The sequence below is a fragment of the Neopsephotus bourkii genome, unplaced genomic scaffold (genome assembly GCF_033783945.1).
Source record: "Neopsephotus bourkii isolate Nb327-2 ecotype Australia unplaced genomic scaffold, CSIRO-AGI_Nbou_v1 NB_1287, whole genome shotgun sequence".
Taxonomy (NCBI): Eukaryota; Metazoa; Chordata; class Aves; order Psittaciformes; family Psittacidae; genus Neopsephotus; species Neopsephotus bourkii.
Genome location: NW_026901771.1, coordinates 3343484 through 3357786, shown reverse-complemented (window position 1 = coordinate 3357786; position 14303 = coordinate 3343484). Strand labels below are relative to the sequence as shown.

Below are 14303 nucleotides of genomic sequence, written 5' to 3'. Positions count from 1 at the left end.
AAGGCATGTGTTGGCTTCAGTGAATGTCTACAGGTAAACAGTGCTTAAATTCAGGTGGTTCAACTCTGCATGAAGACTTTTAGGTCATACAGTTATCCAGAATGGAAGTAAGAAGTGGTGTTTCTACTAAATGAAGTAGCCACTGGAAATGAAGGAATGCAAGCCAGTTGATCTGAATTCTCTTTCTAGGTGGAAAAACTAGCTGTGGATGGAGAGTTTCTTCTGTTTCTGACTGCTGTATAATAAAATATGTCACAAGAAGTGCAAGCCTGTGTGTAACAATAAACATGACGATGTTGAATGCTTGCATTTCACAGAATGCTCAGGAGTCAGACTTCAGGATACTGTGTGATGCAGCCGTTGTCACGTTCTTCATCCAGTGTAAGCAGTTGTTGTAGTGGTTTGAGAGAAAATGAAACATCTGAGGAAGAGGAGAATGACAGGGTGGGTGTATGATCTCTAACAAACAGAGGCTACCCTCCCTGATTTTACCAAGTGCATTATCAAAATACATCTTCTTTGCCCTCTCCAGGAGCTGATGTGCTCTCTTGAGGGCCCTCCAAAACAGGATTCAGTGGTTCACAGCGTATGGCTGGATGACAGTGACTGCACACCCAGTACTTCCAGCTCACCAGGTAAAAAAGAAAGAAAAAAGGAAAAATCCTCTACTTGAGCTTCTGGAGGCACAGCAGAGGTTGAGCCATGTCTTTTGTATGCTATACTTAAGACCTGAGAAGCATAGGTAGATGATAGGCACTAGTAATGAGGAGAGAAGACAGCATGTAAACTTTAATGGAGAGAGAATAGGAGGGGAAGTGTGTTTCAGTAGCATGAATAAATATTGCTGTATACACTGTAGAAGTTAAATTGCAAATAATTAATGTGTTTGTGTTGCTTTGGAGAGCATGTATTTCGGTGGTTGCTTTTTTGAATGCAGTGCCCATGTCTCTTTATAAACCAGATCGTTTAGATATGGGAATTACAGAAAGAGTACTTCCTGAGCAAAGCACTGTGCTTCTGAGAAGGTGGGTAATCGGGTAGCTAACCTACTCTGAGCTATTTGACTGATGAAGCTGGGCTCTTAATGTAGTACTTGATTAAATTTTGTAGTTGATTAAAGTCAGCTTGGATTCATTCAGAATGCAGAGATGATTGTAGCCATTACAAGTTCTCTTTAGTCCTATGGCAGGCAGAACTACTGCAGCATCTGTTGTTGGGGTTGTATCAGCTGCCCTGATCTCAGCCCCTGTTTACAGTTGTTTCACTTTGTTAAAATGAACTGGTTTGGATTGAAGCATTTCTTGTTGAGCATCAGCCTAAAGCTAAAACGATGGAAAATTTACATCGGTTTCGGTCTGTTTCTGAGAATTAGACTGAAGGGACTGTGCAAGATTCTGGGAAAGTATCATTGAAATGACTAAGCTTTTTTGAGATTGTGGAAGGCACAACTCCATGTTTCTTGGTGAAGGATTCTGGAATAAGAACAGGTTGAGATGGCAAGGGATTATGTAGATGGTAAGAAATACTAGGGATTATGTAGGTGGTAAGAGATACTAGGGATTATGTAGATGGTAAAAGATACTAGGGATTATGTAGATAGTAAGAGATACTAGGGGTTATGTAGAGGGCAAGGAAGAGACTTGGTTGGAAGGAACAGTGAAATCTTTATAGGAATTATGTGAAAACAGATTGTTGAAAAAGATTACAAGGGTCAGAAAGCAGAGCCAGGCTACTTTGAAGGCAGAGTTAGGTCTCTCCATTTCTGCAGTAGCCCTGTATGAGACATCAAGAGCAGACATCAGGTCACTGCTTAAAATTGCCTATATCTTAGCGAAGGCAATGGAACTGTGCTACTGCGAGATGTCCTGCAGAGACCTGTGCTCTGTGAGATGTTCTGTAACATTTTTCCACTCCTGCAGAACAACTCACAGCATGATTGTTTAGATGCACAAGAGAACCCAAAAAGATGATAATTGAAACTGGAAGGAAAGGATAAACAAATGGAGCTACTGATCATGGAGAGGAAGAAGAGAGCCATGCGTTATGCTAGAATTAGGAAGTAGTGTGCTGCATGCAGGGCCTGCCTGTCCTGAGGGAAAGACATAATGGTGTTAAATGTGGTGATATGGAAAAGGAGCATGTAGGGAACCTTCACAGCAGGAGAGAGCGAATGAGCTGCTATTAAGAGCCAGAAGCTGGGAATGAGCTTCTGTAGATCCTTGTGTTCAAGGCTTTCAAGTTTAGTGTCATCAGCTCAGAGTGATAAATAAACACTATAAAGCCAGGAGGTCCAACATGATGAAACTGTGCCTCTTTGAAAGGGTCTGAAAATGACACCATAAAGGCAGTATCTCCTTTGTGCCTGGTGGCATGAGGATTTTCACCGTATCACCGTGGCACTGTGCAGCCTGCCATTTCCACAGGTCTGGGACTGTCTTGAGGAGGCCACAGCCCCCCTCACAAACGTTTGAGCTACATTCATGCCTGTAGTCTTAGTGGCAGGTGTGATAGTTCCCCATCAAAAGTGAACTACTAGGTTGTGCTTACTTGTCATGAGAAATACTAACAGGAGCAGAAAATAAGTGTAAAAGCAAACTGATTTGTTCTGCTTGAGGTTATTGTCAACAAGTAAAAGATTTCACATTCCTTTTGACCTTTTGGGTAACTGCAATTCCCCTTGCCCTCCATTTTTTCCAAGAGCACTCCCAATCAGACATAATGCAGTGCTATGTTTAAGAGTGCTGTATGCCTGGCCCATAGTTTAATCCATGTGTGATCTTTTCACAAATCCATTTACTACTCCCATCTACCGGTGTCATGTAAGGCCAGGTGGAACTGATCCACTATAAACTTTTATTATAGTGGCTGCTGTTCTCTCTCCTTTTGCCCCTCTACACACTTGTTCAACAGTTTTCTTCCTGCATTCTTTGTTAAACAGAAAATCCCACTGGATGCTTGAGCTGTAGCTGAGCTATGAAAGTTCAGATTGAGATCCAAGTGTAAGATTGATAGGACAGGTCCCAGCCTGCTCTGCGCTCCCAGCTTGCCACCTAGGGAAAAAGCTGCTGGCTCAATGTACTCTCCAGTAGAAAAGTGCTAGATAAAGACATAGAGAACTGCTGCTGCCAAAACTGCTGTTTTCTGAGTTGCTTTAAAGCACCAACATGTCTCATGTGCCACCGTGTATCACGTGAGGCAGAGGTGGCCTATCCCTTGGCCTCAAGGCCAGAGTATAAATTCAGCTATAACCCACCTTAACACTTTCTTTAAGACACTTCTGGATTAGTTAATATGCACAGTTGTTTTAAATGTGTTTGTAAGTTACTTTGACTATTAGTCACTACCTACAAACATATATCATAATTAAATCTCAAAGTACTGGAGCTGGGTTATACACAAAATGGAGAAGAACCCTGGTATTACAAATTCCTGTTGTTTAAAGCCACTGCTTAGCAACAAATGACAGTGATGTACCAGTTTTGGTTTTAAATGACAGAGTTTTAAATTACATCACGAAACTGGGAAAGGGAATAGTCCATCTTTGAGAAACTGCTGTAACACAGTTGCATCTCATCCATTCCCTAGCAAATACTGATACGATCATGTACAGGTCAAAAAGAACAAATGTTCCTGTGAAGAACATCTTGGCTTGCCATCTTATTGCAGAAATCCCTCATTAGCTGAATTTTACAGCTTTCTTAACCCACCTGATGGAGCAGTGTATGGGTATGCAGCAAAGTAACTCATCTGCTCCTTCTGCCACACTGACACCAACTCCTTAGTTTGAACTCTCCGTCTTCCTCTGATTCAAAGCAAATAGTTACAACACATTTACAGTTGCAATACAGCTATGCATTAAATGCCAGAAACTCTACTGTTTATGAAATGATTATATTTAATAATTGTAAACCATCCTTAGTGCATAGGATGGAGGGTTACCTACCGATAAATTAGGCTGGTGTAAGAAAGAGGGCTGTTACATTAAAAGACACCATACTCATTTCTTGTGAAATGTGTATGGTGAATAGATGAAAGCAGAACTATGGTTTACGTGTGTGAATTTTGCAAAGCATTTCATCCCTGGTTTTGCCATGATGTTAATACGTGGTGATAGGCAAATTCCTTAAACCCTGAGATCAAACGTGGGAAGGAAGGAGGGGAAACACAGAATGATTAGACACTGCTTCCTGAAGTGTATTTGTAAGGGTAAGGACACAGATGTATTCACTGGCATTTCTTAGCCTGACTGCATGACACTGTAAACTGCTGGAACCTGCTGTATTAGTTTAAACTGATTTTTGTGTTGCACAAACTGAAAATGGGGTCTGGTGGAAACATTTGGGAGGTGGATAATGCCTTCATTACTCATTAGATATAGCTTATTTAGGTAAGAAGCTAGAGCCAGAACAGCTACGGCACTGAAACACGGACTTCAACGGCCAGTGGTTTCTATTTCTCTTTTTAATAATATGAAAGCCAAGTAGTAATTTTCCTTGTGCTGCAAACTGAAATGATGAGTAGGTCAAGGTAACATCAGTCAAGTTAGATGTAGATACATTCCTTTCACTCCTACATGTGCATAATCCACAGATCTGTGGAAATTTTGGGTAAAACTAACTATGTGTGCACCTCCTGGATCCTCTCTTGATTATTTATTGTTCTGTGCTTGGTTCCCTTCTAGGAAGCAGGCTGCTTCCTTCCAGCAGTGTTGCTGGCTCCACTGGAAAAGGAAGAGACAGTAAAGCAGATGCTCATCACCATAATCCAGTAAGTGCTTTAATAAAACATTTCCTTCTCACTTGCACAGAGGTAAGGATGGGAGAAAGGAGAGAAACCTGATTTAGGAGGCTTTGCTTTGCTGAGGGTTGAAAGGACAAGAAGATGATTGCAGAGGAAGGTTAAAGAACTGCCTTGTTCTGCAGGCTTCCATTTTGTGCTGCGTGTGAGGTCAGCGCTGGAGGACGGTGTTGGTGCACACTGGGTGAGGAGCACAGGTAATGGACATGGAGAAGTGCTGCAAGCCCATGGTTCAGGATGGAGGCAGGCCCTTGGGCTGCCTCTGACCTCACAGAAAGAGCAGAGCAAATACTGTGCAGCCACACAGAAAACCTTCCCCAAAGTCTCTTCCATGGCCAGCCAACTCTGGCCTGTTTAATCCACCTAAGCTCTGCCCTTCTTGGTTGCCTGCTCCCTGTTAGAGACAGCATTTTGCATTGAGACACCTCTCTGCCTTAATCTCTTTTCCTTTTCTTCTTTCATTGTCCGTTTTCCTTTGCTCAGATGCAGTCTAGCTTTCTTTGCACATATCTTCTGCTTCCTGTGGTTTCATTATACACAGAACCACTTTCTTTTGCTCATTTTGTGACTTTCTGCCTACTCTACGTTTGCTTGTTTGCTTTCAGCCTAGCGTTAGTGGGACAGGCAATAAACAATGTAAGGAAAAGCCCGAGTTTGAATCTTCCTTACCTCACTATTGTTTAAGTACTATTTTAGTACCTATGGTATTGAGCAGTTCCTTTCCACTGATTTCAGGTAGGTCTAAGGGCCTTTAAAATCATTCTGGGAAATCACAGAATCACAGAATAGTTAGGGTTGGAAAGGACCTTAAGATCATCAAGTTCCAACCCCCTGCCATGGGCAGGGACACCTCACACTAAACCACGTCACCCAAGGCTCTGTCCAACCTGGCCTTGAACACCACCAGGGATGGAGCATTCACAGCTTTCCTGGGCAACCCATTCCAGTGCCTCACCACCCTTACAGTAAAGAACTTCCTCCTTATATCCAACCTAAACTTCCCCTGTTTAAGTTTGAACCCGTTACCCCTTGCCCTATCACTACAGTTCCTAATGCAGAGTCCCTCCCCAGCATCCTTACAGGCCCTCTTCAGATACTGGAAGACCGCTATGAGGTTTAAATATATAGTAGTCTGTAAGATCCATTTCATTTGGTCCATCTGCCAATCAACAATGTTCTGTCACAAAGGCTGGGTTTTTTTTCAGTCAAGCTGGTTGAAAGGACAAAGTTTCATGAAACCCTGGCTTTCACCATGAAATGACTTCAAGATGTTCCTTGCATTCCTCCCACCTTCCTACCAGAGCTTGTTACCTCCACAAAAAATACATTTCACCCACTTCCGAGACAGAATTTCTTCTGGCAGTGGCCCTGGGCCAATGGGGTGACTTTGCCTAAAGTAATGTTTCAGTCCTTCCATTTTTATCACAACCTCAGAATCAGTTTGGTAGCACAGGTTGGAGACCAGCAAATTTCAAAGGGGGAAATGGTAAATTTCTTCAATGTGGCTTCAAGGGACTGAAAGAAACCTGTGACATCCACCTACATAACTTCTTTATCATTCTGACTCCTAAAGGAATGTAGCCTTTTATATCTCACAAAGATCTCCTTAAATTCCAGGCAGGATTTGCCCAAAGACTAGTGGGTGCACTGGTGGAAAGGAGGAAGAAGTTCTCAACTGACAGGATATTTCCTGAAGAGCTGAAAGAGGTGCAAGAAGGAAAAATTGTGGGGGAACACGATACTACCACAACACTTACAGGTGTAAGAACATGAAGGATACAGGTTTCTTTTTCCTGATGCTTTGCTCCAGGCTTTGCTGTTTACGTGAACAAATGTGAACGCGCTTTACTTAAATTTCAGAAAGCAACAAAAAACGGAATTCCAGCTGCTTCTAGTTCTTCTGCTTCCTTCAGTGGTGTGTCTGAGACAGCCAGGAATCACTGAGAAATCAATATTCAAATGTGTCATTCCAATGCAGCCAATATAGGGCCAGGTTCAAACTATTTCAGTGTGAAATTTCTTAAATGTTATTCGTTGCCTGTCTTTATCTCTGCAGAATATATGATGGGAAGTCATACGTAGCCATATCCAAACCACCTTTGCATGGTCAGCAATTAGAGCACCCTTGAGGAAGCAAAACACAGTCTGGTTCAGTTACCAGTTAAATTCACAGGGTATGTACCACTGTCCTCCAAAGACATTACTGTAAGAACAGCATTAATTTAAGACCCCTGCAGGGTCTGGGGTTAGTTCCCAAGAAAGCATTTGTATGATGGTCTTCTCAAATGTCAGTCACCACAGAGCAAGGTATATAAAATACTGTCCAGGAGGGGCACAGTTCCTTCTGAGATACTTGACTGGTTCCCTAGATTTTTCACTGGGCTTGAATTGTCCCTGTGTCTTCCTTCCACTCTTCTCTCTTGTGTCCCCTTAACTGCCACGCTGCAGAGTAAAAGGCAAGTGTGAATACCTCGTCCTGTGCTTCTAGTGTCTATGTAGTACCTTGGACTTAAAATAAAAGGAGAATGTGGCCAACTTCTCTTAAGCTGTGTGTATGTGTGTTTATAAAGGACAAGCAGGAAGGTATGTGAAATCCAGAGATCACAGTCCCATAACAATTTAATCCCTGTGCTTTTTGGGTAGGAGAAAGATTAGGAAAGAAAAAACGTTTAATCACCAGTAAGTTAAATGTTTAATCTTTAATGTTAATCATTAAGCTATTGAAAGAAAATAAGCACATTTTCATTAGCAAAGACCTCACCATACTGGCAAACCTTGAAATTCATCATAATTAGAGAACAGAATGAGCTATAAAGTTAGCTGTGAAGGATGAGAAAGCCATCTCTCCATAAAATTGGATACGTTCACATAATCACTGAGGACTGACCATGTACAGATACATTTTAATTCTTATATGTTTCCCCAGGACTTTTCACATCTTTGGGCTTGGAACTGGTCCCAGCCATTTTTCACCTGCAAGACAAACCAGCATGAAAAAAGAAAGTTAAATGCATGTTATGTGATCGGTCAGTCACATTTCTGCACTAGGATGACTGTTCCTGCTTCTCTTCTGAAGGGTATCTACTGCTGATGAAATGCAGATTTGTATCCTGTCTGGCACGCTTCAGCCAGCTCCATACATCTGTCACTGTCTAGTCACAACTGAAGCTGTACAGGAGAACTATTATCCTCTGTCACACAGATTTTTGCATGTCTGGGGCACTCTGCATGAGGGACTCCCGTTTATGAGGGGCTGGGGGTAAAGAAGAGAATAAGGGTGGAAGGCTGGGGAGTCAGAGAAACAAAAGGAAAATCTGTTGAAATCCTCAGAGTTGAGGCCAGATACCAGGCCACAACATTCCAATTAGGGTTAGTGACTACTGTAGAGGGTGTTGGGTATTCATCTTCCTCTCTCTCCTTTACAACAAGAGTATTTTTATAGGATTATAGAAAAACTTCCCTTCTGTTTAAGCCTATGACTTGAACCAAACGCATCACAGCTAATTTATATGCATAACTCTTTCTGGTGACAAACCCTTTCAAGTGAAAAGTTTTGAGATCAAAATCCAAATGTGTTCTAACTCATGTAAAAGCAGGTGACTGAGTTTTATTAATCACAACCTATGCCAGTTACCTTTAAAAACCCGAAGTTTGCATAGAAAAAAAGAAAAGAAAGATGGTCAGTATAGGAATATCTGTTTGAAAGTTGTGTAGTTATGGGATTATAAATTATGGACCAGGAAGCTGTGGTAACGTTCTTCTATTAAGAAGGAACATTAAGTGTCAGCCATAGTCTTAATCTTAGCCCAGTACTGAAAGGTTAGATATGAACATCTGAAAATTAAAGAGGTTTGGTAGTAATTTGAGAATGGCATGTGGAGCAGAAAGCCTTGAAACATACAGAGAGAGGATGGAGGATTCGAATAACTTCTTATTTGGAAAAGGATTACATCTTTGTTCACTCTTAACTGTACTGAGATACATTCCAGTCAGCAGTTTCATCCCATGAGAAGGACACCCAACATTATTTAATATTTGAAAGACCTTAAGAGTGCTTTGTTTAGCTGTATTACTTCACTAAAAGAGGGTGAAAACATTAAACTGATGTTATAAGGTACACTCACCTATAACACTGCCTAGCAGCTCTAAACGATCAGAGCCAAAAAAGAGATGAGGTTCCCCATTAAAATGTGCCACAACAGCAGGCATCCCAAATGCCTATTCACACCATGGAGATGAAACAGAGAATGTTACAATGACAGAAAGTTTTGCAGACACATCATCAAGCCTCTGGAATAAAAAGCAATGACTGACTTATTTTGCTTCCCCTTCTTTTCACCTTCTTCATTCTTAAAGATGAGCCTAATTGGAGCCATCACAAAGAAGATGACTCTCCAGAGCCTGTGTGCCCCTTTTGAAGGAGCAAAAGAAAACCACCACCAAAAAACCTCAGCCTGACAAATCCACAGTTTTATGTCAAGTAGCAATAAATGGTATCTCCTAGTGCTGGTCCTATAGCTCCCCATCCTTGCTGTCCAGCTGGAATGAGCTGGATGGCTCAACCTTGGTTTTGCAGATGACAATGAGAAAAATTACCAATGACAGTGAGTTAGCTTTCACATGGTCAAAAAAAAAAAGCAAAGACCACTTAAGGGCAATGGTCTATATACTGCTTTCTAATCATCACCTTCACTGTTCCTTGCTTCCCAGTATTCTTAATAGGAAAGGAATGCACAGCTGTGATGCCAGCTGGCATTGGAAGCATCTCACCCCGTATCTTACTGCTTCCTCTGTTGTCTCTTTCAGTCGGTTCTTCACTGCAGGGGATGAAATCATTTCAAGTGTTTTCTGGGCAAGCTCTGAAGATAGCCCAGCCTGTTTGGCAGCCTGAGAAAACATGACAGAATTAAGAGTATTCTCATACTAAATGTTCCAACTCCTACTATGGTCTGGTTAGTTTAATCTTCAGTATTGTCACCCAAGGTCTATTACCAGAAACATTACAAAATACCCTTGAAGTACTTCCTGTGCAACTGTCTTGCTCTGTTCCCAACTCATTCTTCACTGATGAACTCTTAGATAGAAAGCAGTAGGGCTATTCTAAACTTCCAAGCCCAAAGCTGCACCTTCTTTCAGGAATTACCAAACAGGGACAAAAAGTTTAACCTCTGATCTGATGACTTATCAGATAATAAAAAACAAGTGTTCTTCTGAAAATCTTACTGTACAAGCCTGCCAAGACAAAATGTACGGCTATATAGGATCTGCATGTGATACTGCATGAAATACAACCGTAACTCACAGAGGTTAAAGAGTTGCTAGCATTCTTGCTGTATCTTTTTAACCTCCCCTGTGCCTCTGCCACACAGGAATGAGATAAAGCGGCCAAAGGCAAAGGTTCAGTGTTTACTGGGTAACTTTGAAGTTACAAGTACCTATTTTAATCAAGTATTCCACAAATGAATGTTAACTTCCTGCTGTCTACCTGAGTGACATAAATGCTAACAGTATTGCACATGCAGGTGTTAATGGCTTTGAATTTCTTTCTCTTCATCACTTTTCTGTTTAGCATCCACATTTTCTTCTCCCTTCTCCTACTTCCCCATGGAGATTAGCAGCTCTTTTTCACTCTGCTTGAATAGGAAATAGACAAGTATAGCACTGGAATAGAACAAATTCCAGCCCCGGTGTTTAGACTGTAACATTTACAAAGAGATGTAGTATTTGGTCCTCACCATTTTAGGGCTGAAGGGGTATTTAAGTGGATTGGGGCAGGATTCAAAGACTGTACATTCTAATTTATGTGAAGTTACTGCTGAGTAAAGAAAGAAGTGAAAAACACTGAGGAAACACACAAATATGGTTTATAAATATACCATTTATAAATATACCGTCTATAAACACACCATCTATAAATATGGTAAAAATAAACAACATTTCATTTTTCTAATTGATGTGTAAAATAAATTCACCTATACAGACTTGGATGAAAGGGTTGGGATGCTTCACCCACCTCTGAATGCTGTATTTCCAGAACCAAAGTCTAGTACTTGCTGCAAGGGTGATTGGAGACTGACATGAGCAAACAAGATGCTTACCTTGTTCATGCGTTGCTGAACATAGAGGGATGCTCACAGACCACCAAGCAGTGGTTCTGTGTGTCATTCAAAGCCTGACCCTCCACCCAATCGTTCCAAACAGAGCTGCTAGGAAATGAAATCCACTTTTTTCTAGCTGAAGTTTCTCAAGTGATCATTTGACTAAGCTGTCTTCATGTCTATTACTGATCCAAGCACCAGTAAGAATCTGTACCTGAGACGCAGAAGCACCAACAAAAAGGAGACACTTACAGCCAATATACTTGCTGGCTGACTGATATCTTCACGCTGGTAAAAGAATAAAACACGTAATTCAGTACTTAAGAACAAAAGTTTAGCTCTGGACTTCAAGTTTCCTGACTGCATTAAAAGACATTTCCTTTCTCTTACTCAAATTCCACATTTGAACAAAGTGGGATGGGAAGGGTGACAGAGAATGGATCAGGAAGTTGGCTTCATAAAACACTGACCTGTGACCAAAAACGTAGCCAGAACTCCCTAGATAAGGATTCCACATATTGTGGTTGTGTCATATCAATGGCTGTGATAAAGCGCATGGCTCCAAGAGTGCCTGGGATTAGTGGGGAGACAAAGAAACATACTGAAGGCACAAGATCAGCAATAGATAACGGCCTGCAGAAGTACTACCCAAGAGCAGTTATGATTTTCTCTGTAACAGTCCCCACCCAGTAAAGGTTATGTTGTTTCACAGTATATTCCATGCTAATATTATTCATAACCATATTTATCCATAAACTTATGGTTACAAATCACTGCTCACAGATACAGGAAGAGGCTGTGGACAAGGAATTCATCTTTACTGTTAGGAAGAGCCTGAACCAGAAGTGCTGACAGTTGAAAGATGCCAACTAAGCTAAGACTCTAACTTACCTGTACCAAGTATACGTTTGAAGTCATCTCCTGAAATGTGTACAGGCACTTGGTAGTATTTTGCCATCCTTTTCACATCCTGCAGCAGGTATTCTGCACGCTTTGGCAACATTGCTGGGGGCTTGTTACCTTCAAAAGGAAAATAGTTCTGTTGAGATTTTTCTGGACAAAACCAAAACTGGACAAATCAGACCTCATGCATAAGGAAGAGCATAATTTCGTATTGACTTACTGAAACACACACAGCTTTTCCAAAGAGAATGCTAAGATTTAAACATGATTTAGACTGGTTTTGCACAAACAGACCCTTTAAGTTAGCAAAATCAGTTTTAAACCATGGTAAAAATGCCCTGGCAGGGATGTATACTGATTCAGACAGATGACTTTTAAGCTAAACAACTATTAATGCATGGGTAAATGCAGAGACTTGTTAATTTCATGATTTGTCTCAGTGATTAATTTCTAACAGGGCCATTAATTACTAATAAGGCCATTAGTACCATACTTGGATCCTTTATGTATATTACAAACTGCAAGTGTTCCACAAACTAATTCTGGTGTGAAGCCAACAGAAAACCTTTAGGAAAACATTCCGTATCAAATCATTATTATCCTGTTTCAGAACTGATGCACTTTGTCATACACTGTATGTGCCACAAACAGTGGCTGTGTAGTTGCAACAGCGTGGAATTCCTTGCGGCTGATTTCTCAGTCACTACTGAGCTCTGCAACTCTGTTATTGGTGCCAAAATTCAGTTTAAAGCTGTCTCCGTAGAATCTGCCCTCACTAAGAGCTTACCCAACTAGCATTGTACTAGTGAAGAAGGTATTTCCCTACAGAGCTAATCTCCCTGTATCGCCTACCAGTTGCTTGCATTATGCCCCCAAGGAAAGCTGGACGAAAGCGCAGATCAATGTTCCAGATGTGTTGGTACCGGCAGAGCACCTGCAACATAAAAAAGCAGTGATGGATTAAGTCAGAATAGATGCACAGCTAGGAAATAAGCTAGGACATCAAATAGATCCTGCAAATAAGTCCTTTTCTATTGTATCAGTAATAGTCTTTAAAGCCTTTTGTAGATGCCGCTAGAGAGTTCTGATCTCAGAGAAACTAAGACTGCGTTTGTGTTACAACGATACAAGTCTAAGCAACGCTAAATAAGGGAAAGATCTAACCCATGAGTGGATCCTTCCGCTTGTTAAACATCAAAACTCCAAAATGCACACAGGCTGTGCTGCCATTCGGCTGAGACACGAGGGGAAGAAACCCAAATGCCCCTCACGAGTGAGACTAAACCAAAACCTAAACATAAGGTGGGAAGAGCGCTGCAGCCGGCCGGGCAAGCTGCCCTTCAGCCGCCTCCCAAAGGGGAATCAGCAGCAGCCCCAGCTCGCAGGGCCGGGCCGGGCCGCGGGAGAACGGCGAAGCTCTCGGGAACGGCCCCCCTCCGTCTCCACCATGCCCTCACCTCAAACCCCAGCCAGGAGTAAGGGGAGACCACATCGTAAAACAGCTCCACCAGCGTCCGCCCCATCACTGCCCCTTCCCGTCCCGTCCCGTCCGGGCGCCACTACCCAGGGCGCCCCAGCGGCAGCGGCACCTCCTCCGGGGCGGGCGAGCGACGGTGGAGGCGGAGCGCCCTTCGGCTCCCGTTGGTAGCAGCCTCCGTTCGTCAGCTCAGCTCCGCCTCTCTCCCTTACCCCGTGCCGCTGGCGTGGCTGGAGCCAGGTCCCGGGTTTAGGTGCCATTTGCTGCCTCTCCTTTGAAGCGCGGCGTGAGAGGAAGAGGAGGGATGCGGAGCCGCGGCTGACGGCTGTGCCCTTCTCCATGGCGAGGCAGGAGGAGAGGAGGCTCCCGAGGATGGAGCGGGGGAGCTGACTGAGCGGAGCAGCCCGGCATGTCTGCCCGGGAGCACGGCTTCCCTGCCGGAGCCTGCGGAGGGCGTGTAAAATCAAAGCGAGAAGGGAAATCTTGCCGTTTGGGGTAACAAAGGTAAAGTCCTTGGTGGCTGGAAAAACCCTGCCATTAAGAACCATTCTTTCTAAACACTGGCAGTTTTTGTAAGCGTTTTCGTATGGATATTAAGGGGTGTTAAAAGACAACCGACATAGGCATCCTCTGGGGTCTGGGAGCTCCTCCTGCGAGGCCACTGGAGCCTGCAGATGTGGTTGCTGCTGTATGAGGTGCAGGTTCAGCCAGCAGTGAACAGCCAGCCTGTGTCCCTCACACACATACGCTGAGGATGCTAACGTGGCTGCACAGACTGAAACAGAGTGCTGCCTGTAACAGCATTCACATACAACATATCAGAACTACAAGTACATATAGATGCCTAGTCCTGTCCTGGTGCTCTATAGCTGATTGGGGTTAAGTTCACTAGTGAAAACATACCCTTCACCCTCTAGATGAACATTTACAGACCGCTTGAATGGGCATGGTCCCCTAGCTGCTCTCATGTTCATGCCTTGATCCTGAGCCATCTTACCCACTATATGGGTCTTATGCTTGCCAGCTGG

The 14303-nt window shown here is 42.8% G+C and overlaps 2 protein-coding genes across 9 annotated transcripts in view; one reads left to right on the top strand and one right to left on the bottom strand.

Moving 5' to 3' along the window:
* LOC133218729 (rap1 GTPase-activating protein 1-like) overlaps window positions 1-7342 on the top strand; it is a 41644-nt gene extending 34302 nt beyond the window's left edge. For all 8 annotated transcript variants that reach the window (XM_061365457.1, XM_061365456.1, XM_061365454.1 and 5 more), the window contains 5 exons: window positions 318-444; window positions 533-635; window positions 4682-4767; window positions 4923-4994; window positions 6415-7342. In XM_061365457.1, coding sequence (XP_061221441.1) covers window positions 318-444; window positions 533-635; window positions 4682-4767; window positions 4923-4946 — 340 coding nt within the window. In that variant the 3' untranslated portion in view covers window positions 4947-4994; window positions 6415-7342. The remainder of the gene's footprint in view (window positions 1-317; window positions 445-532; window positions 636-4681; window positions 4768-4922; window positions 4995-6414) is intronic.
* Window positions 7343-7477: 135 nt separating this feature from the next.
* GSTK1 (glutathione S-transferase kappa 1) lies at window positions 7478-13375 on the bottom strand. Its single transcript, XM_061365492.1, has 8 exons — window positions 13256-13375; window positions 12651-12732; window positions 11787-11915; window positions 11366-11466; window positions 11148-11183; window positions 9568-9684; window positions 8922-9015; window positions 7478-7770 (listed from the first exon to the last, which is right to left on the bottom strand). The coding sequence occupies exons 1-8, from the start codon at window positions 13319-13321 to the stop codon at window positions 7730-7732; spliced, it is 666 nt and encodes a 221-aa protein (XP_061221476.1). The 5' UTR covers window positions 13322-13375; the 3' UTR covers window positions 7478-7729.
* Between the last annotated feature and the right edge of the window lie 928 nt (window positions 13376-14303).